The 23,101-nt window shown below is 45.4% G+C and overlaps 1 protein-coding gene across 6 annotated transcripts; it reads left to right on the plus strand.

Annotated features, from left to right (window-relative positions):
• The first annotated feature begins 12,382 nt into the window (after positions 1-12,382).
• On the plus strand, positions 12,383-22,971 carry PORCN (porcupine O-acyltransferase). Of its 6 annotated transcripts, XM_055563724.1 has the most exons (16): positions 12,465-12,518; positions 12,870-12,951; positions 13,170-13,342; positions 14,515-14,707; positions 15,042-15,085; positions 15,484-15,665; positions 15,746-15,876; positions 15,992-16,009; positions 17,244-17,258; positions 17,356-17,481; positions 17,642-17,742; positions 18,776-18,852; positions 18,945-19,008; positions 19,134-19,219; positions 20,388-20,498; positions 22,543-22,971. In XM_055563724.1, exons 3-16 carry the CDS (start codon positions 13,207-13,209, stop codon positions 22,642-22,644), a joined length of 1,386 nt encoding a protein of 461 aa, XP_055419699.1. In that variant the 5' UTR covers positions 12,465-12,518; positions 12,870-12,951; positions 13,170-13,206; the 3' UTR covers positions 22,645-22,971. The 6 variants fall into 6 exon arrangements, with proteins under 6 accessions (XP_055419704.1, XP_055419703.1, XP_055419702.1 ...); XM_055563729.1 differs by lacking the exon at positions 12,870-12,951 and having other exon boundaries at positions 12,383-12,518; XM_055563728.1 differs by lacking the exons at positions 12,870-12,951; positions 19,134-19,219 and having other exon boundaries at positions 12,408-12,518.
• Positions 22,972-23,101: the final 130 nt, after the last annotated feature.

The following is a 23,101-nucleotide window of genomic DNA, read 5'->3' on the forward strand; positions in this document are numbered from 1 at the left end:
GAAAGTGAAAGTAGCTCAGTCGTGTCCGACTTTGCAACCCCATCGACTATACAGTCCTTGGAATTCTCCAGGCCAGAATACTGGAGTGGGTAGCCTTTCCCTTCTCCAGGGAATCTTCCCAACCCAGAGATCGAACACATTGCAGGCAAATTCTTTACCAGCTGAGCCATAAGGTAAGCCCAAAGTGAAAGTGAAAGTCACTTAGTCGTGTCCGACTGTTTGCGACTCCATGAACCTTAGCCGACCAGGTTCATCCCACCACGGAATTCTCCTGATAATACTGGAGTGGGTAACCATTCCCCTCTTCAGGGGATCTTCCCGACCCAGGGAGCAAACCCGGGTCTCCTGCATTACAGGCAGATTCTTTACCATCTGAGCCACCAGGGAAAGAAGCTTCTATAGCAGCATCAGGTTGTGTGGGGGAGGGTGCACCCACCTGCAGAGGCCCTGACAATATCAGCAAAATTCAATGACTGTTAAAATCAGTCTTTGGGTAATTAAATCCCTCAGATCTTAAAACCAATATGGACTATTGAATGGCTGCAATAAAGATGATTTGGTTTCTCTTGTGAATAGCAGCTTTTCTTCTTCGTGCTTTTTAAATAACCTTTTTACAACCCCAGTGCAGGGGAACATGACATCTAACAAAAATGCACACATGTTTCTCTTTCACCCTAGCAATCCCACTTCCAGCATTTGGCCCTAAAGATACACCTCCAACAATGTGAAAATATATATGCACAAGGTTATTCACTGCAGCATGATTGATAATTGCAAAATCTTGGCAACAGTACGGAGAAGGCAATGGCACCCCACTCCAGTACTCTTGCCTGGAAAATACCATGGACGGAGGAGCCTGGTAGGCTGCAATCCATGGGGTCGCTAAGAGTTGGGCATGACTGAGTGACTTCACTTTCACACTTTCATGCATTGGAGAAGGAAATGGCAACCCACTCCAGTGTTCTTGCCTGGAGAATCCCAGGGACAGGGGAGCCTGGTGGGCTGCCGTCTATGGGGTCGCACAGAGTCGGACACGACTGAAGCGACTTAGCAGCAGCAGGCAACAGTATGATTTCTTATACATAGACTGGTTGAACAAACTGGTATAGTCACACAACGGAGTCCTAGGTAGCTGCAAAAAGATAGAGGAAGAAAGTTATGGATGGATGAGGAGTGATTTCTAGGACATACTGTTAAGTGGAAAAAAAGCAAAGTACCCAAAAGGATCTATAGTATGCAACCCTTTGTGTAATAAGAAGATGATATAAGAAAACACGTGTAGACTTGCTTACCTTTACCAAAAAGAAACACACAGAGGCGAGTGTTTCATCACGCATTGAAAATGGTTGCCTAGAGGGGTGGGTGGGAGCCAGCTGGAAGGAATGGGACAGAGAAATGACACTTCTTGTTGTCACAACACACTTGTTGATATAGTTCTGACTTTTGAAACCATGTTAATATTTCACATACTTTAAAAAATAAATGAAGTTAACCAGGGTAGGGGAAAATCCTAAAACAGACAGAAACAAGTGAACCTTAATCACATTTCAAACACAGCTTCACTGAAGGGGACCAGGAGGAACAAACCCAAGTAATTTTTTTTAACATCTTAGTTCCCCAAAGTGAAAGTGAAAAATGTTAGTCACTCAGTCATGTCTGTCTCTTTGCGACCCTGTGGACTGTAGCCCACCAGGCTCCTCTGTCCATGGAATTGTCTGGGCAAGAATACTGGAGTGGGTTGCCATTTCCTTCTCCAGGGGCTCTCCCATGCCGTCTGCAGTGACAGTGCAGAGTCCTAATCACTGGGCCACCAGGGAAGTCCCAAACCCAAGCAACTCTTGAACACGTATCCATCAGGCTACAGACAAAAAAGGACTATTAAAAAATACTGACCTCTAGTTGGTAGACTTCTCTTCCACAGTGAATCAGGTTAGTAAATCTGAAACTACTGAATGTGTATTTTAGGGCTGAGCAAATAAGTAAAATTCTTGTGGCTAATGAGAATCAGGGTTCTTACTATTAGAGAAAAGAGTTACAAACAGAAAAGGGAAAGGCTCGGATGAACACTCTGGTGTGTTGGATTGGTATTGTAGATGTCAGGAATTCAAGGATTTGAATATATAAGGAGAAATATAGATGTGTGTATGGATTTACAAACATATGTATATATGGATTCATAACATACACGTGTCTATATTTATATCCTAATTCTGTCCACTGAGAGTGCCTAGAGTCAGCAACATTACAGAAGAAATGAGCACTTTTAGTACCCAGATCTTGGTGTCGTAAGTGCCATTATCCACTAAAAAGAAATGAAGCTTCTTGGGAGAAATGGCTGACTCCAGAGTCAGGACTGGGAAAGTACAAGATGAGCCTGAAACCTCTTGATGTGATCTAAAGAACAGATGTGCTCAAAAAATGATGGAGACATGTCAAAAGGACACAGGAGCCAGCTTGAAGAGAACCCCACTGGCCAAAACTAGAAAAATCTGAGCATTAAAATAAAAAATGATAATTCTTTTAAACAAATGATGTTGGGAAAACTGGATATCCACATGCAAAAGAATGAAGTTGGACCATATTGTATACAAAAATTAACTTACAATGGATCAAACATATAAATGTATGGGCTAAAACTATAAAACTCTTGCAAGGAAACAGAGGAGAAAGCTTCATGGCATTGGATTTGGTAATGATTTCTTGGATATGACACCAAAACCACAGGCAACAAAACAAAAAATAGGTAAGTTGGTTATGTCAAAATTAAGAACTCCTGTGCATTGAAGAACACAATCAACAGAATGAAAAGGCAATCCATGGAGTGGGAAAGAATATTTATGAATCATATATCTCTGATAAGGGGCTAATATCCAGAACATACAAAGAACCCTTACAACTCAACAACAACCATTTTAAAATGAGCAAAGGACTTGAATAGACATTTCACCAAAGAATATATATAAATGGGGTCAATAATCACATGAAAAGATTATAAACATCATTAATCATTAGGGAACTACAAGGCAAAACCAAATTGAGATACTACCTCATACTCATTAGGGTGACTACTATAACAATAAATAAATAAAATAGAAAAAAAAAAAAAAAGGGTTGGTGAGGATAACCTTGTTGGAACTCCTGTGCACTGTAGGTGGGAATATGAAATGATAGTTACTGTGGGAAACAATATGGCAGTTCTTCAGAAAACCAAAAATAGAATTAACAAATGATACAGCAATTCCATGTCTGGACATACAATATGAAAAGAATTGAAAGCAGGGACTCGGAGAGGTATTTATACACCTGTGTGTGTTCATAGTAGCCAAAAGATGGAAGCAACTCAAGCATTCACTGATGGATGAATAGATAAACAAAATGTGGCATATACATACAACAGAATATTATTCAGTCTGAAGAAGGAAGGAGATTCTGACAGATGCTACAATATGGATCAGTCTTGAGGACATTATACTAAGTGAAATAAGCCAGTCACAAAAGGGCAAATACTGCATGATTCCATTTACATGAGTACTTCAGTTCAGTTCAGTTCGGTTGCTCAGTCGTGTCCGACTCTTTGCGACCCCATGAATCACAGCACGCCAGGCCTCCCTGTCCATCACCAACTCCCAGAGTTCACTCAGACTCATGTCCATCGAGTCAGTGATGCCATCCAGCCATCTCATCCTTTGTTGTCCCCTTCTCCTCCTGCCCCCAATCCCTCCCAGCATCAGGGTCTTTTCCAATGAGTCAACTCCTCGCATGAGGTGGTCAAAGTATTGGAGTTTCAGCTTTAGCATCAGTCCTTCCAATGAACACCCAGGACTGATCTCGCTTAGAATGGACTGGTTGGATCTCCTTGCAGTCCAAGGGACTCTCAAGAGTCTTCTCCAATACCACAGTTCACAATTCTTTGGCACTCAGCTTTCTTCACAGTCCAACTCTCATATCCATACATGACCACAGGAAAAACCATAGCCTTGACTAGACGGACCTTTGTTGGCAAAGTAATGTCTCTGCTTTTGAATATGCTATCTAGGTTGGTCATAACTTTCCTTCCAAGGAGTAAGCATCTTTTAATTTCATGGCTGAAGTCACCATCTGCAGTGATTTTGGAGCCCCCCAAAATAAAGTCTGACACTGTTTCCACTGTTTCCCCATCTATTTCCCATGAAGTGATGGGACCGGATGCCATGATCTTCGTTTTCTGAATGTTGAGCTTTAAGCCAACTTTTTCACTCTCCTCTTTCACTTTCATCAAGAGGCATTTTAGTTCCTCTTCACTTCCTGCCATAAGGGTTGTGTCATCTGCATATCTGAGGTTATTGATATTTCTTCTGGCAATCTTGATTCCAGCTTGTGCTTCTTCCAGCCCAGCGTTTCTCATGATGTACTCTGCATATAAGTTAAATAAGCAGGGTGACAATATACAGCCTTGACGTACTCCTTTTCCTATTTGGAACCAGTCTGTTGTTCCATGTCCAGTTCTAACTGTTGCTTCCTGACCTGCATATGGGTTTCTCAAGAGGCAGGTCAGGTGGTCTGGTATTCCCATCTATTTCAGAATTTTCCACAGTTTATTGTGATCCACACAGTCAAAAGCTTTGGCATAGTCAATAAAGCAGAAATAGATATTTTTCTGGAACTCTCTTGCGTTTTCAATGATCCAGAGGATGTTGGCAATTTGATCTCTGGTTCCTCTGCCTTTTCTAAAACCAGCTTGAACATCTGGAAGTTCACAGTTCATGTATTGCTGAAGCCTGGCTTGGAGAATTTTGAGCATTACTTTACTAGTGTGTGAGATGAGTGCAATTGTGTGGTAGTTTGAGCATTCTTTGGCATTGCCTTTCTTTGGGATTGGAATGAAAACTGACCTTTCCCAATCCTGTGGCCACTGCTGAGTTATCCAAATTTGCTGGCATACTGAGTGCAGCACTTTCACAGCATCATCTTTCAGAATTTGAAATAGCTCAACTGGAATTCCATCACCTCCACTAGCTTTGTTCATAGTGATGCATCCTAAGGCCCACTTGACTTCACATTCCAGGATGTCTGGCTCTAGGTGAGTGATCACACCATCGTGATTATCTGGGTCGTGAAGATCTTTTTTGTACAGTTCTTCTGTGTATTCTTGTCACCTCTTCTTAATATCTTCTGCTTCTGTTAGGTGCATACCATTTCTGTCCTTTATCGAGCCCATCTTTGCATGAAATGTTCCCTTGGTATCTCTAATTTTCTTGAAGAGATCTCTAGTCTTTCCCATTCTGTTGTTTTCCTCTATTTCTTTGCACTGATCACTGAGGAAGGCTTTCTTATCTCTCTTTGCTATTCTTTGGAACTCTGCATTCAGATGCTTATATCTTTCCTTTTCTCCTTTGCTTTTTGCTTCTCTTCTTTTCACAGCTATTTGTAAGGCCTCCTCAGACAGCCCAAATTCCTAGAAACCGAAAGTAAAATGGTGGTTGTCAGGGGTTGGGGGAAGAAGGAAGAAGGAGTTGGTGTTTAATAGGTATCGAGTTTAACTTTGGAAAGATGAAAAAAGTCCTGGAGATGGATAGTGGTGTTGACTGTACAACACGAATATATTTAATCACTGAACTGTGCACTTAAAATGGTTAAGATGCTAAATTCTATGTTATGTGTATTTTATCACAGTTTAAAAAATTATGCTCAGTGAAAGAAACAAGACACAAAAGATTTGTGATTGTATGACTTCATTTATATGAAATGTTCAGAATAAGCAAATCCAGAAAGAGATTAGTGGTTGCCTAGGGCTCAGGGACAGGAGTGAATGCTAACAGTCATAAGATTTCTTTTGGGGTGATCACCATGTCCTAAAATTAGATTTTGGTGATTTTTGCTTAAGCCTATATAAATATACTATATTCTATATACATATACAGTATTCTTGCCTGGAGAATCCCATGGACAGAGGAGCCTGGTGGGCTACAGTACATGGGGTTGCAAAGAGTCGGACACGACTGAGCGACTTCACTTCACTTCACTTCACCTTTGCATTGTACAACTAACTCAGGTGAATTTTATGGTATGCAAATTTTACCTCAAGCTACTTTTATAACTACAAAACAATAATAACTTTTAACTATTTTAAAATTTTAACCTGTAAATTATGAGTCCCATACTGAAACAAACAAATGAATAAATACATGGAGAAGAAGACAAAGCTCTTTTTCCCAGTAAAATTCCAGTTTGTTCAGTCACTAAGTTGTGTCCAACTCTTTATGACCCCATGAACTGCAGCATGCCAGGCTTCCATGTCCTTCACTCTCTCCTGGAGTTTGCTCAAACTCATGTCCATTGAGTCAGTGATGGCATCCAACTATCTCATCCTCTGTTGCCCCTTTCTCCTCTTACCCTTGATCTTTCCCAGCATCAGAGTTTTTTTTCCATTGAGTCAGCACTTCGCATCAGGTAGCCAAAGTATTGGAGCTTCAGCATCAGTCCTTCCAATGAATATTCAGGGTTGATTTCCTTTAGGATTGACTGGTTTGATCTTCCTGCTGTCCAAGGAACTCTCATGAGTCTTCTCCATAAGTCTGTTCTTTACATCTGTGTCTCCTTTGGTGCCCTGCATGTAGGATCATCAGTACCATCTTTTTAAATTCCATATATATGCATTAATATACAGTATTTATCTTTCTCTTTCTGACTTACTTCACTCTGTATAATAGGCTCCAGGTTCACTCACCTCATTAGAACTGACTCAAATGCATTCCTTTTTATAGCTGAGTAATGTTCCATTGTGTATATGTACCACAACTTCCTTATCGATTCATTTGCTGATGGACATCTAGGTTGCTTCCATGTCTTAGCTATTGTAAATAGTGCTGCAATGAACATTGGAGTACCTGTGTCTCTTTCCATTCTGGTTTCCTCGGGGTGTATGCCCAGCAGTGGGATTGTTGAAAAGAACAGATTTTTGGACTCAGTGGAAGAAGGTGAGCATAGGGTGATTTGAGAGAATAGCATTGAAACATGTACATTACCATATGTAAAATATATGACCAATGTAAGTTTGATGCATGAAGCAGGGCACCCAAAGCTGGTACTCTTGGACAACCCAAAAGGGTAGGGTGGGGAGGGAGGTGAGAGGGGTTTCAGGATGGGGGGACAGGTATACTTGTGGCTGATTCATGTTGATGTATGGCAAAAACCATCACAATATTGTAAAGTAATTATCCTCCAATTAAAATAAATTAATTGAAAACAAAGAAAATGCAAAGAAAAAAAAAAGTCTTCTCAAGCACCACAGTTCAAAAGCCTCGATTCTTCAGCTCTCAGCCTTCTTTATGGTCCAATTCTCACATCCATACATGACTACTGGAAAAAACCATAGCTTTGACTATATGGACCTTTGTCAGCAAAATGATGTCTCTGCTTTTTAATACACTGTCTAGGTTTGTCATTGACCCATCTTTCAAGGGGCAAGTGTCTTTTAATTTCATGGCTGCAGTCACCATCTGCAGTGATTTTGGAGCCCAAGAAAACAAAATCTGCCACTGTTTCTACTTTTTCCCCATCTATTTGCCATGAAGAGATGGGATTGGATGACATGATCTTAGTTTTGTTTTTTTTTAGTGCTGAGTTTCAAGCCAGCTTTTTCACTCCCCTCTTTCACCCTCATCAAGAGGCTCTTTAGTTCCTCTTCACTTTCTGCCATTAGAGTGGTATTATCTGCATATCTGAGGTTGTTGATATTTCTCCCATCAATCTTGATTCCAGCTTGTGATTCATCTAGCCTGGCATTTTGCATGATGTACTCCGCATATAAGTTAAATAAGCAGAGTGACAATATACAGCCTTGACGTACTCCTTTCCTAATTTTGAACCAGTCCACTCTTCCGTGTCTGGTTCTAACTGCTGCTTCTTGACCTGCACACAGGTTTCTCAGTAGACAGGTAAGGTGGTCTGGTATTCCCATCTCATTAAGAATTTTCCACAGTTTGTTGTGATCTACACAATCAAAGGCTTTAGCATAGTCAATGAAGCAGAAGTAGATGTTTTTCTGGAATTCCCTTGCTTTTGCTATGATCCAATGAATGCTGGCAATTTGATCTCTGGTCCCTCTGCCTTTTCTAAATCCAGCTTGTACATCTGGAAGTTCTCAGTTCATGTACTATTGAAGCCTAGCCTGAAGGATTTTGAGCATTACCTTGCTAGTATGTGAAATGAGCACAATTGTGCAGTAGTTTGAACATTCTTTGGCATTGCCTTTCTTTGGGACTGGCTATACATGTATTAATAAAAGAAAATCATCATATCATATCAGATCAGATCAGATCAGTCGCTCAGTCGTGTCCGACTCTTTGCGACCCCATGAATTGCAGCACGCCAGGCCTCCCTGTCCATCACCAACTCCCGGAGTTCACTGAGACTCATGTCCATCGAGTCAGTGATGCCATCCAGCCATCTCATCCTCTGTCGTCCCCTTCTCCTCTTGCCCACAATCCCTCCCAGCATCAGAGTCTTTTCCAATGAGTCAACTCTTCGCATGAGGTGGCCAAAGCACTAGAGTTTCACCTTTAGCATCATTCCCTCCAAAGAAATCCCAGGGCTGATCTCCTTCAGAATGGACTGGTTGGATCTCCTTGCAGTCCAAGGGACTCTCAAGAGTCTTCTCCAACACCACAGTTCAAAAGCATCAATTCTTCGGCGCTCAGCCTTCTTCAAGTCCAACTCTCACATCCATACATGACCACAGGAAAAACCATAGCCTTGACTAGACGAACCTTTGTTGGCAAAGTAATGTCTCTGCTTTTGAATATGCTGTCTAGGTTGGTCATAACTTTCCTTCCAAGGAGTAGCGTCTTTTAATTTCATGGCTGCAGTCACCATCTGCAGTGCCACCATCATAATACTAATTGCTTCAGGCAAGAATCACCAATGGATGCTAAATTGGTGAGTGGAAGTTCTGAGGAAAAATAGGAGAGATACATAATCTCAAAGTATATCCCTACAAGATACTTCTTAATGTTAATTACAAAGGAGAAAGAGTACATTTCGGTGGAGAAACCTGGAAGACAGCACCTTAATTGAATGATCAAAATTAATACCAACATGTCTGAGTTGGTATTAATTAAATGAGTTAACAAATACTTTGTGATTCTGGAGACACTGAGGAGAACACAGCGTCTCTGCTGTGGAATTCCTGCCAAAAATGCATAATCCAAATCTAATCTTGAAATAACAGCAGATAAACCCAAATTTAAGGACATTCTTCCAAAGCACTGACCTATGCTCTTCAAAAACATCAAGATCGTGTCAGTTAATGGAAGAGCAAGATGTTGTTCCAGATTGGAAGAAATCCAAAAGACCTGATAAAGGAAGGCAGCTCGTGACCCAGGATTTCCTTTTCCTATAAAACAACAGTATCAGCACACCCACTAGGATGGCTAGACCCAAAAGAGTCAGATAACACAGTGCTTGAGAAGATGTGGAGAAATCGAAACCCTCATACTCTGCTGGTAAGAACGTAAGAAAACGTCCTTGTTTTTAGAAAATTCATACTGAATTTAATTGAAGGGGCATCACATCTGCAACTATGATCAAATACTTTAGAAAAAATTATAGATAGATACAGAGAGAAAAAGAGAAGGAGAGAGAGGAAAAAAATGGTATTATTCTGAGGCTTGGCAATTTTTTTGTTTTTGCCAATCTAATAAGCTAAGGTTATGAGAACTAGACTGCAAAAAAGGCAGAGCACTGAAAAATTGATGCCTTTGGATCCCCCCAAAAGAGGTGACTGGCTTGAGAGGACAATTAAAAGAAAAATCACCCACTTACGGACCTTTATAGTCAAAGCTATGGTTTTTCTAGTAGTCAAATACGGATGTGAGCACTGGACCATAAAGAAGGCTCAGCACTGAAGAATTGATACTTTTGAACTGCAGTTCTGGAGAAGACTCCTAAGAGCCCCTTGGACAGCAAGGAGATCAACAGTCAATCTTAAGGGAAATCAACCCCGAATACTCATTGGAAGGACTGATGCTGACGTTGAAACTCCAGTATTTTGGTCATCTGATGTGAACATCTGACTCATTGGAAAAGTCCATACTGCTGGGGCAGAAGGAGAAGAGGGCATCAGAGGATGAGATGGCTGGATGGCATCAAGGATGCAATGGACATGAATTTGGGCAAACTTCAGGAGATGGTGAGGGACAGAAAGGCCTGGCATGCTGCAGTCGTGGGGTCACAAAGAGTCAGACACGACTGGGTGACTGAACAACAACAATAAGCAAAGAATGAGATCTCTTTGTTTAATTTTCAGCTCTTTAATTACAGGGAGACCATTAAAAATGTCCTAGAACCCATAACCCATAATGACTATACAGTTTACAAAGTCTGAGAAATATTTAATGAGTGTCCACTCTCTACTAAGTTCCAGTGGTAAAAATATAAAACATCACATCTAGCAGATATGAAATCATACCTGTTGTTTTAATTTTACAATTCCTTGATAGCTAAAAAGATTCAGTTATCTATTCATATATTATACATATTGGCCATTTCAGGTGTCTTCTGTGAATTACCTATTCATGTCTACTGTCCATTTTCTAGTGCATTGTTTGTCCTTTTCTTATTGATTTGTAGATGTCCTTTATATCTCCTAGAATCTAGAGACTGGTTCTTTGTCACACACATCAAAAGACTAGATGGAAACAATCAAGTCTGTGATGCTCAGGATACACATAGTGAGGACCTTCCATTTTTAAATGCCAGGTCTTGCAACCAAAGGAAATAGTTCTTGCTTGTGCTGTGGGTCACTGTTGACTTGAGTATGTTTGAAAACTGAGGAAAAAATTAGAATGAAGTCTAATTCACAAAATTTATGGCCTGTATTCTGCTGTTAAGGAAAGGAATGAATAATTCTGCACCTGGCCTGTGTAATTATTCATTACAGTTGACCACTGAACAACTGGGAGGAGTTTAATCTGTGTATAATTCATAGTTGGCCCTCCATACCCATGGTTCCTCCACACCCCAGGATTTAAAACACCCACCTATCAGTGGACCACACAGTTCAAACCTGTGCTGTTCAAGGATCAACTGTTAAATACTTTTTATTTGTAATATATGTTACGTGTTTAAACTCTATTTAACGTTATGTTAACATTTTTTAAAGAGAGGAGACATACATTTTTTTTTTTTCAATTGCCATTGGTATTTCCAAGTAAATAGCTGCTAATCCCACTATTTTGTTTAACAGAAAGGGACACTGAAGCCTGGGGAATGGGCATGGCTTGCCCAGCTCCATACAGGCAGGCATTAATCTGATTAGAACCTGTTTGATTTAGCTCCTCAGGCTAGGGTGGGGTCCAGCTTGACTTTAGCTTTCTTCTTCCTTCCACTTGATAGCTAAATTTGCAATCCGTGCCCAATAAATGCTCCTTTGGAAAAAGGCCCTTAATCAGATTTATGCTTCATAAATCCTCAGAGTTGGTGCAGATAGAGCCCAAATTCAAACCATTGTTGGGGACACTGTTAAGTTAGTCACCAAGTCATGTCTGACTCTTTAGGAGCCCATGGACTGTAGTCCGCCAGGCTCGTCTGTCCATGGGATTTTTCAGGCTAGAATACTGGAGTGGGTTGCCATTTCCTTCTCCAGGAGATCTTCCCCACCCAGGGATCAAACCCGCGTCTCTTATGTCTCCTGCATTGCAGGCGGATTCTTTACGGCTGAGCCACCGGGAAATCGGTGCTCTGTACTAGCCTCCTGGTTCATAGGAAATACTCAGTAGTTGCTGGGGTCACCCTCAATGCAGGAGTGAGTCTGGTGGGGAAGTCAACCTGCAAATCAGTTCTCAATGACAAGCTAAGTGCTCACTGGGAGTCCCTAGGGGAAAGCCTAGGCGCCTAATTCGTGCTCCCAAGTGACACAGTCAGTACTTGTGTTTCTGGCCGGTCTCTGATGGTGGGGAGGGTTGGAAATTCCCATAGTTCCCTCAAAGGATGGGTAAGGAGAGACCTCGGTTTATTTTCCCATCTGTGAAACGGGGGCAAAACAGTGTCACGAAGACGTGCGCGGGTGGGCAGTTTCAGGGGCGAAGCGGATGAGTGGAGGAACGGGCTTTCTCTCCTCCCTCCCCCATCTTTCCCATCTTGGCTTCCACGGTTTAGGAATTTGGTGATTGGACGGTTTCTTCTTGGATGGTCAGAAGACCTCCCGACACGACACTTTAGGGACTGGCACACTAAAAGGTCGGAAAGTTGCGGGAGCCAACGTGCCTCTCTCCTACGCCCTCCGCGCCCTGCTCCACTCAACCTCCAGCTCCTTCCCTCAATCCTCCCGCTCCCCTCCTCCTTCGTCCCCGCCCCGCTCCCGTTCTCTTATTGGCCGACCGGCCCGGCCCGGGATTTAAAGGGCCCGCTCACCGCGCCGCCCTGAGAGCTGCAGCTGGTCCCGGCCTTGCGGCCTGCGGGGGAGGCTGCCGGGAGGAGGCAGCGACGACGCGGCGGCGGCACGTCCCCAGCCCCTTGGACCGCAGCTTCCTTACTGCCAGGTAGGTCCCCGGTGGTGCACGCTCGGCTCTCCAGCTTGCATCCTGAGTCGGCCTCCCCTTGCGGGTCTGCAGTGCGTATGCTAGGGCCCCTTCTCCATCACCTTTCCAACTCCCCCTTCTGCCGTGTCCCTTACCGCCATCTCCACCTCCCTGCAGCCCCCGGGCCTGGGAAGGGCTTTGTTGGCGGCCGGGTGGGGGTGGGATGGGGCGCGCGGGGGATACAGGACACCCCCCACCTCCGTTCAAGGAGAGATGCACACGGTCCCCGAGTGTCACAGGATCTCGCGCTCTGCCCTCCACACAGTGTGACTCTACCTTTCAAACCAGGGAGCCCTTCAATTTGATATACAGGCCTAGAATGTACATCATTCAATCACCATCGGACCCGGACTGTTCCCAGCGTACAAGAACACAGATCCTTCATTCACCTCAGGTCACAGGCTGTGTATGGGCACCCGGGACAACCCCCTCCCCCCCCCACACACACACATATACACACACAGTTGACGGCTCAGTCTGATGTACCTGACACTTGCACCTTCCCCCCACCATACCCTAAACTGAAATCTGAGTGCTCAAATCCGTCCCTTGAGCATCATCTCTGCCCCATGGACATCCCAGCTAGCCTCCTCTGTGTCCCTCCTTTGGCAGGTCTATCCATCTGTCCATCCATCCGTGGGGGTCCGCAATGGCCACCTTCAGCCGCCAGGAATTTTTCCAGCAGCTGCTGCAGGGCTGTCTCCTGCCTACTGCCCAGCAGGGCCTTGACCAGATTTGGTTGCTCCTTGCCATATGCCTCGCCTGCCGCCTCCTCTGGAGGCTTGGTAAGTGCCTGCCCCACCATGGGCCACCATGCCAAGCCATATCACACCTGCCACATTTATCCATACCAAGGCCCACTTTATTCTGCCATATCTTGCCAAACCAGGCTCCTATGTGTCCAGCCTACCACATCACACCAGGCTAAGCCCCACTCTACCACCCCACATCCTACTAACCTGGCCACCCCATGCTACATCACACCAAGTCTCATCCTGCCATGCCAAACCATGCCTTTCAGTATCCCTGGGTTCTGGGACTCTTGAAAGCTGAGGTTCTTAAATCTTGGGGTCTTGAAATGCCTACATCCCAAGGTTATAAAATTCTGAAATGCACATGTCACAGGGCTATGGAAAGTACCATGTATCCCAAAGTACCATGTCACGGGGTTTGGGGATTCTGACATGTTGAAATTCTCACATTCTATGCTTCCAAAATGCTGGCATTCTGGATTTCTAGAATCATAATAAGATTTCTGGATTCTAAGATTCTGAAATGTTTCCACAAACCGGGGCATGCCTTTATCTAAAAGATAAGATTCCAAGTCCCCAAGGTTCTTATAGGATGCTGAGAATTTTGGAAATCTGAGACTCAGAAGTTCTACACTTTCTTTTTTCTTGTTCTTTTATCTTAAATGGATGTTTTATTTTTCCCCAGGTTTATCATTTTGAAAAATTTCAAAGTTACTGCAAAGCTAAGTTGAAAGAATAGTACAATGAACACTCATATACGCATCACCTGATTCTCCAACTGTCAACATCCTGCCACATTAGCTCGCTCTATCGATCGCTCGATCATCTTCCTGAATCACTTGAATAACCTGCTGACACTTCACCCCAAATCCTCTTGCATGTGTCCCCCAAGAATAAGGACATCTTCCCCCCACAACCATAGCCTAAAGCATCACCCCTCAGGAAATTTAATCTCAATGCTATAGTGTTATCCAATATAAGTTATTCAGATTTCCTCCAGGGTTCCCAAAATGACCTTTATAGATGTCTCTTTTCTTTAAACCCAAGCCGCCTCCCCAGCTCCCCAAAACCTGCTTTGTGTCACCTGCAATCCCACCACATTCCAACCTCTAAGCCTTTGCCTGAGCTGTAAACTCTGCCCAGGTTGCCCTTCTACCAACCCTCCTCTAGTTCCCTATCATGTTCTCTCTTTCTTTCACCCAAAGGGTTGCCATCCTACCTGAAGCATGCAAGCACCGTGGCAGGCGGCTTCTTCAGCCTCTACCACTTCTTCCAGCTGCACATGGTTTGGGTCGTGCTGCTCAGCCTCCTGTGCTACCTCGTGCTGTTCCTCTGCCGACATTCTTCCCATCGGGGTGTCTTCCTCTCCGTCACCATCCTCATCTACCTGCTTATGGGGTATGGGCGTGAGTCTTCATCCCTGTACCATCAGCAGAAGAGTGGGTGGGGGTGGGTGGGTCCCCAGGGCACCCCTCATGAGACTGTCCAGGGCAGGGAGGGCATAGGATGTTTCTGGAGGTGGTGGAAATCTGGGAGGCTTGTTCTTTCCAGAGGGCTACCCTGGACAGGTGGCACTTGAGCTCCCCCTGGAGGAGGGAGCCCTGGAGAACTCTTCCTCCATGAGGTTGTGCAGGGCAGGGAAAATATGCTGTCTCTGCACCTTGGTTTCCCCCCTTTGCGGTGTCTGAGGCCAGGGGAGTCATAGGGCCAAGATCACCACCTTTTTCCTCAGTGAGATGCACATGGTGGATACCGTGACATGGCACAAGATGCGAGGTAGGCAGCCCTGGCTCTGTCCCCTGCCCCAGCCCTCCAGCCCCACTCCACCTCTCCTAAATCCCCCCACCCTGTCTCTTTCCTTCCCCATGCTTCTCCCTCATCTGCCTAGCTCACTGGACACGCAGCCCTCAGACTCCCCTCACGTCTGTGTTTCTCTCTACCATGCCTCTTCCCCCACCCCATCTGTCTGTCCCATCTCATGTCCGTGCCTGACTCTCTATAGAGTCAGAACATCTGCCAGTCCTGGGCCCACCTGCTCAACTGCCTGTCTGACCCTGTGCCCACTCTCCACCCTTGCACTCTTCTTTCCTACCACCTTTCACCTGGTGATCCCCACATCCCCCCATGGCTACCTGCTCTCTTCTCATCCACTTGACCATGGGCACCACATGTAGGGGCCCAGATGATCGTGGCCATGAAGGCGGTGTCTCTGGGCTTCGACCTGGACAGGGGCGAGGTGGGCGCAGTGCCCTCGCCTGTGGAGTTCATGGGCTACCTCTACTTCGTGGGCACCATCGTGTTCGGGCCCTGGATATCCTTCCACAGCTACCTACAGGCCGTCCAAGGTCGCCCACTGGTGAGGCCCTGGGTAGACAGGTGGGCAGGGACCGTGGGAGCCACCATGAGGCAGTGTTCATGGAGCCTTGATCCCCATAGAGCCGCCGATGGCTGCAGAAGGTGGCCCGGAGCCTGGCGCTGGCCCTGCTGTGCCTTGTGCTGTCCACCTGTGTGGGGCCCTACCTCTTCCCGTACTTCATTCCCCTTGATGGTGACCGCCTCCTTCGCAAGTGAGCACAGCCTTCGAGGCCTCTGCCCGGCAGTGAGGGGGTTGGGGAGGGACCTGGGGTCTCCCCAGCTCTGAGCTTGTCTCTTAATGCTTCTATCTGTCTTCTGTTACTACAGCAAGAAACGCAAAGTCAGGTAAATGAGGGCAGGTGCTGAGGGCAAGTGGGGCTGACTCGGGGGTGGGGGCATAGTCTGTAACTGATTGGTTCTGTGAGTCTGAGACTGTCTGATCATCTACCCAGTGACTAGACAGAGATTGAGTGTTTGTCTGAGGCTTTGGTTTGACCATGATTGGCCCTATAACTCCATGTACAGTAGATACTCCATTACATACTGTACCTGTCTGTCCATCTGTTCTGCTATTCTACCATTAGAATCAAGTTATATGAGTGCAATAGAGAGCAACAGATATGTGTTGGTTGGCGATGCTGACCTGTCTGTGACACTGGCTAGAGGTGTGTATGGGTTTCTGCCTGTCAGCCAGGGACTCCTTGTGTGGGACTGGAGTTCTGGCTGGCTGGCTGGCTGTGCGGTTGTCTGTGATGGGAGCATGTAGCTGTCACTAGATAGGCTAAACCTGGCTTGTCTCTAACTGTGGCTGGGAATGGATCTGTGGCATGTTGTGTGTGTGTCTGTGATGATTCTGCCTATGGATCTGCCTTCTCTGGCTCTTCAGTATTGTCCAACGGAGGGGCAGGACTGACCATCCACCCCTGGTGTGACTAGGATTTCATCCAGCTCTTTGATTACATGAACTTCTCCCCTCCTTACTGGCTGCTGATTGTGTCTGATGCTGAATGAGGCTCTGAAAGGTGGGATGACTTGCCCACTGTCACCCAACTACAGCCAGACATTAATCCCAGGCCTGAATCCAGAACCTACGCTTTTTCCAGTGGAAGATGTTTCCTGTCTTTGACCATGTCTGATTGTACAACTGACAGGATGACTGTCTTAAGTGTAGAATTGTTTATGTGTACATAACTGGGTGCTTGACAATCTCTGAGCCTAACTAAAGGACTTCCGTGTGTCTTATGGTCACTGAATCTGGTCAGAGAGCTGGGAGTCTGATAGTATGTGTGTCTGCCCATGTAGCTGTGAGATCAGCCTCTAACAGTGGCTGGGTCTGGATGTCTGGCCAGGTGAGGCCGTGGGACCATGTCATATCATAGAGCAGCTCACACATCAATTTGAGCCACCTGAAACTAACCAACAGAGCATGGAAGGATGGATGTGTATGACTATCATAGCATGACTGTCACCTCTTTTGCTGCCATGTTTCTGTCTGTCTTGTCAATGAACAACTCAGACCAGCTTCCAGGGCCTCTCTGACTCTCTTTCCTTTCTTCTCTGCTGCCTTCCTGACCCCTAGGGGCACCATGGTAAGGTGAGTCTGCGGAGTGGGGCCAGGGATGCTGGCAATTGGGGGGTGTCACGCCTGGACCTGGGCATGATGCCTCTCTCTCTGGCTCCTTTTCCCCCAGGTGGCTGCGAGCCTACGAGAGTGCTGTCTCCTTCCACTTCAGCAACTACTTTGTGGGCTTTCTGTCCGAAGCCACGGCCACGTTGGCAGGGGCCGGCTTCACCGAGGAGAAGGATCACCTGGAATGGTGGGGAGGGCTGGGGGGCTCCATCTCCCACAGGGTGCTGCCTAGAGGAGCATCAGGGAGGAGGGGGGATGCTCCCAGGGGAGGGAACAACTAAGAACAAAAGTGTGACTCTCAGGTGGGTTAAATCCCAAATAAGTTTGCGTGTCTCTTTTGCCCACAGGGACCTGACAGTCTCTAAGCCACTGAATGTGGAGCTGCCCCGGTCCATGGTGGAAGTTGTCACAAGCTGGAACCTGCCCATGTCTTATTGGCTAAATAACTGTGAGTCACAAAGTCATCACTCCAAGAGGGTTGGCAGTCAACCCACACCCCTTTTCACATTCATACAACAAGTTGAAGATAGTAGGGACCAAAAAACCTCCCAAACAACTTCTGTCCTTGTGGAGTTGACATTTTTGTTGGGGGGAGCAGTATAATTTTTAAAAAGACACAGTAGTTCAGGTGGTGATATGTGCTGTGGTAAGAAAAATAGAGAGAAGCTGAAGATGATCTGGGAGTGTTAGGGGTGTGTGGGTGGGAGTAGATGCAATTTTAAATAAATCAACCAGAGCAAGTCTCCCTGAGGAGCCAGTCTGAGCAAAGACCTAGAGGTGAGAAAGCAATCAATGCAAATATGCATGGGAGAAATGTAACAGAAGGCAGCGACAGCAGTGCACAGGCCCTGAGGCAGGTGTGTACCTGGCACATTTGAGGCGCAGTGAGGAGACGGAGCAGAGGGAGCAAGGGGATGAGCGGCAGGAGGTGAGGTCTAAGAGGTGACAGAGCCTGGTCCTATAGGGTCTCTCTGGCCATGGGGAGGACTTTGGCTTTTTCTCTGAGAGAGACAGAGCAGGGGTATGAGCAGAGGAGGGCCACGGGCTGCCTTGGCCTGTTGTAACAGGATTCTCTGGCTATTGTGAGGAAAGACAGGGTGTTGAGGAGGGCAGCAGTGGAAATGGAGAAGTCAAATTCTGGATAAACTCCAAAGCTGGAACTGACAGAATATGCTAAGCGTTTGGTTATGAGAGTCAGGGGAGAAGCAGATCAAAGGTGATAGTGAGGCTTTTGGTCCTGATGAATTGGAAGGGTTTAGTTGACATTGGCCACACTTGGAAAGACTATAAGAGGAACAGGTTGGGAGGGATAATCAGGAGCTAAGTTTTAGATAATGTGAAATTGGAGGCCATTATAGAGAGACTTCATCCTGGGGGCCCGGAGAGGTTGTGGGTATCCTCACCCTGCCCTAATGGCCCCCCAGGAAGGGCAGGGGAAAAGCTTAGGAGACTCTTGTCCCACCTCTCCCCACCCCCCGTAGATGTTTTCAAGAATGCTCTCCACCTGGGGACCTTCTCAGCCGTGCTGGTCACCTATGCAGCCAGCGCCCTCTTGCACGTGAGCAGAGCAGAGTGGGATCAGGATGGTAGCTGGGTGGGGGTGGTGGGGCCTCCTGCTCACTCACCTCACTGCCCCCAACCCCACCCCAGGGCTTCAGCTTCCACCTGGCTGCAGTACTGCTGTCCCTGGCATTTATCACTTACGTGGAGCATGGTGAGTGCAGAACCCAACCCAACAGATGGGATGGGTGGCTGGTGTTGGTTGGTGGTGGGCTGGAACCACTGTCACCTGAGGCTAACCTGACAGTCTTACCTTCCCCTTCCCCGCATCTGCCCTAGTTCTCCGAAAGCGCCTGGCTCGGATTCTCAGTGCCTGCGTCTTATCAAAACGGTGCCCACCAGACTGTTCACACCAGCATCGCTTGGTGAGGATTCAGCCTAGGCAGCCTTGTGGTCAACTCCCCCCATCAAAAATTATTTCTCTTTCCATCTTATATCTATCTCATGGTGCCCAGCTTTCTCTTCCAGTCCTGAACCATGTTCATAACCTCACCTCTATTCACTGGCATCCATCTCTCTAATAAGAATGTATCAAGCAACTGCTGTATACCCACCTAGCGTTTATTTTCCCAATGAACATCTGTTGAGCACCTCCTGGTACCCGGCATTGTTCTAGGTGCTGGAGACACAGTGATGAACAAAATAAACCAAAATTTCAGCCCTCTGGGACAAACATTTTAACAGGGGAGACAGTAAATAAAAAATAAGTCAGTTAAGTGTAGTAGCTTGTTAGGTTGTGATTAGTGCCAAGGAGAAAATACATAAGGGAAGGGGAGAGGGAAGTATCAGGGATGAGTGGTTTCAAGTTTAAGTGGAGAAGTGACTTTTGAGTTCTTTAACTGAAGGAGGTAAGGAGGGGGAGCATTTTGGGCAAAGGGAACAACCAGAGTAAAGGCTTCGAGATGGGAGAGTGCCTGAAATATTTGAGGAATAGTGAGGAGGCCAGGATGGCTTGAGCAGAGTGAGTCAGAGGGGGAGAGGTGGGCCCTATAGGTCATAGTAGCGATTTGCTTTGGTTTGTGTCTTTTTTTTCCTCATTCTTTTGGCAACAAGAAGTATGGAGAATGTCAGATTTGCCTCTAACCAGCCAGCCAATGTTTATCACCATAAACCCCCAACTCAAAGCCCCACCCATTACTCTTCCTCCTCTGCCTGAATGCTTGAATCTCCCCCAATTTGGACATTCTCAAGCTAACAGTATCCTCATCCTTGGATACCCCTTGAGCTCCAGGAGGATCAGAACCATCTCTTTCCTACTCTGGCAGGGGGGTGCCCTGGACATCCTTATTCCTGTGTCTAGAGTGTTTCCCTCGGAGAAGGCAATGGCAACCCACTCTAGTACTCTTGCCTGGAAAATTCTATGGACGGAGGAGCCTGGTAGGCTGCAGTCCATGGGGTTGCAAAGAGTCAGACATGACTGAAGCGACATAGCAGCAGCAGCAGCAGAGTGTTTCCCCGGGAGCACCTGCCCAGGTGGGATTGGAGGACAGTGATTAGGTCCAGCTGCCAGGCTTATCCATCTGTCTTCCACAGGGCCTGGGGGTGCGAGCCTTAAACCTGTTCTTTGGGGCCCTGGCCATCTTCCACCTAGCCTACCTGGGCTCCCTGTTTGATGTTGATGTGGACGACACCACAGAGGAACAGGTAAGGTGGCCCGGGGATGGGGGGACCCTGGGCTGGGGGTCACCCAGGGATGTGCTACCTGCTCATCAGAACCATAAGAACAAAGGTGTGGAGGACAAGGCATGAGGACCTTGTGTCCAGTGTCTCCAGTTTGTGTAACCACTGCTCCTTTGTCCTTCTCTCCCATTGTCCCTCTGGTTGATTGATACTGTTGGGTCTTTTACTTGGATAAAGTGTGCAAAATATGTTTATTTTACTTATAAAATTTATTTTCTATAGATAGAATATAAAATCTGAGTTTTCCTTTTTTAAAAGTTAATTATTTCATCATATTGTTACTTAGGTAGAACTCGCAAGTTTTCTTTATTCAATTTGTTAAAAATAGTTTTACTTATATTGATTGTGCAAATCCTGGATTCTACTTTAAAAGTGTATGTTAAAATGTATATACTGTTTTTATTCAGGTAGAGTGTGCACATTCCAGATTTTACTCCTCTTTAAATGAAAAACAATTTGAAAGTAATGTTTATTTATATGGCACTAACAGGATCCAGGTTTTGCTTCTCTTTTTTTTTTTTTGGCCGCACCAGGCATCTTGCGGGATCTTAGTTCCCTGACCAGGAATTGAACCCTGGGCCACCACAGTGAAAGGACCTAGTCCTAACCACTGGACTACCAGGAATTCCCTTAGTTCAATTTTTAATTGAAAATAAAACTTTATGTTTTATATTTTGTCATTAAAAAACAATTTTTGATTTTTCATTCAGGTTGAATGTGTAAAATCTGGGTTTTGCTTCTTTTTAAATAAAATTGTTGGTTTTTTATTAAAACTTTAAAAAATAGTTAATACAGGAAATTCCCTGGCAGTCCAGTGGTTAGCACATGGCACTTTCACTGCTGGGGCCCAGGTTCAATCCCTGGTCAGGGTACTAAGGTCCTGCAATCCTCAAGGCACAGCTAAAAAAAAAAAATAGTTAATGCATATCGCATGGTTCAGACACCAAACAGTGTACAAGATATTCAGGGGAAAGTCTTATTCCTACCGTCTTACATCCATCCTCTTATGGGTACCCACTTTTGTTCATTGTATTGAACTATTCTTCTAAAATATAAGCATAATAAGCAGATATAAAAAATATATTTTTAATTCCCTCCCCCTGGTTTTTACCCTAAAGGTAACACATGAATGACACTGTGCTGCATGTTGCTCTTTTCACATAATTCCTGAAAACTTCCCACATTAAGACACAGAGTAGGGACTTCCTTGGTCCAGTGGCTAAGACCCTGAGCTCCCAATGCAATGGGCCTGGGTTTGATCCCCATTCAGGGAACTAGATCCCGCATACCACAACTAACACCTGGCACAGCCAAATAAATAATTTTTTTAAAAAGACACAGAGTATCCTCATTCATTTTTTCCATTGTGATATAATATAGTTTGTCCCTTATCAGTGAACACCCAGGTGATTTTCCACTCCTTTTCTATTGTAAGTAATGCTACAGCAAGTAATAACGTCACATCCATGTGGATTCACAGAGGAGCAGCCAGAACTGTAGGATCTAGTCTTGATAGCAATGGAGAAGTTACCTTTTCACCCTCCCACCAGCAGTGTGTGATCGTGCTTGTCACAACAATAACAGAGTGCCTCTCACACTTCACAGATATGTTTGTCAGTTTGAGTGGAAGGATGATGCATGAGGCTGAGTATCTTTTGATATGTTTAAGAGCGATTTCATTTTTTTTCCTTTTCTGAAAATGGCCTACTCACCTCCTTTGCTAATGTCTGTCTTTTTAAAAACTCAATTTCTAGGAACTCTTTATATATAAGGGAGAGTACAGGTCAGAGAGTGGGATCGCCTTGTCTCGTATTTAAATTTTTAAAATAGGAGAAAACACAAAAGAAAAAAGACTAAGTCTGCTTACCTTTCATATGTACTCAATCTCTTCTCTGGGGCCTCACTCAGGGTTGCAGTGGAGTCACAGAAACATCCTTGAGCAAAGGATGGGTTTTCCTGAGATCTTTATTCTTGCTGAGTGGGACCAACCATCACCTCTTTCCCACAGGGCTACGGCATGGCATACACTGTCCACAAATGGTCAGAGCTCAGCTGGGCCAGTCACTGGGTCACTTTTGGATGCTGGATCTTCTACCGTCTCATAGGCTGAGACACATCTGTGGACCATCACAAGCTCCCTCAAGACCCCTCCTCAGGGTGCCAGCTCTGATGGGTGATGAGGGAAGGCCCTCTAATTCTTGACCCTCTCTCCATCCTTGACCCCTCTCAACACCCATACACAAACACACACACACACCATTTCCATGCCTGTCAATCCCCACCCCACCACAAGGCGGGAAGGGAGTGGTCCCTCCTGGGACCTAGGGGTGGGGGATGCTTGGGGAAGCAGAGAGGGGGAGATCCAGGGCCTCCCCGCCTTCCTTGTCCCTTTTTATACAGTTTGTTATTATCAAATAAAAGTAGAAAATATACAAAAGCCTCTTTCTTCACTGCTCAGTGGGGAATAGAAATGAATTAGGAAGGGGACACAGCATGGATAAAGGTTTGGAAGCTAGAAACCATGAAGAGGGAGGTTGTGATTGGTTTGTAGTTCATTTATTATCTTT

The sequence above is a fragment of the Bubalus kerabau genome, chromosome X (genome assembly GCF_029407905.1).
Source record: "Bubalus kerabau isolate K-KA32 ecotype Philippines breed swamp buffalo chromosome X, PCC_UOA_SB_1v2, whole genome shotgun sequence".
Lineage (NCBI taxonomy): Eukaryota > Metazoa > Chordata > Mammalia > Artiodactyla > Bovidae > Bubalus > Bubalus kerabau.

Excerpts from the sequence above, each read along its gene's own strand:
- PORCN (XM_055563729.1), top strand. The coding sequence starts at position 13,207 with ATGGCCACCTTCAGCCGCCAGGAATTTTTCCAGCAGCTGCTGCAGGGC. Across the intron at positions 13,343-14,514 it reads CCGCCTCCTCTGGAGGCTTG|GGTTGCCATCCTACCTGAAG; the intron begins GTAAGTGCCTGC and ends TTTCACCCAAAG. Across the intron at positions 15,666-15,745 it reads CCGTCCAAGGTCGCCCACTG|AGCCGCCGATGGCTGCAGAA; the intron begins GTGAGGCCCTGG and ends TGATCCCCATAG.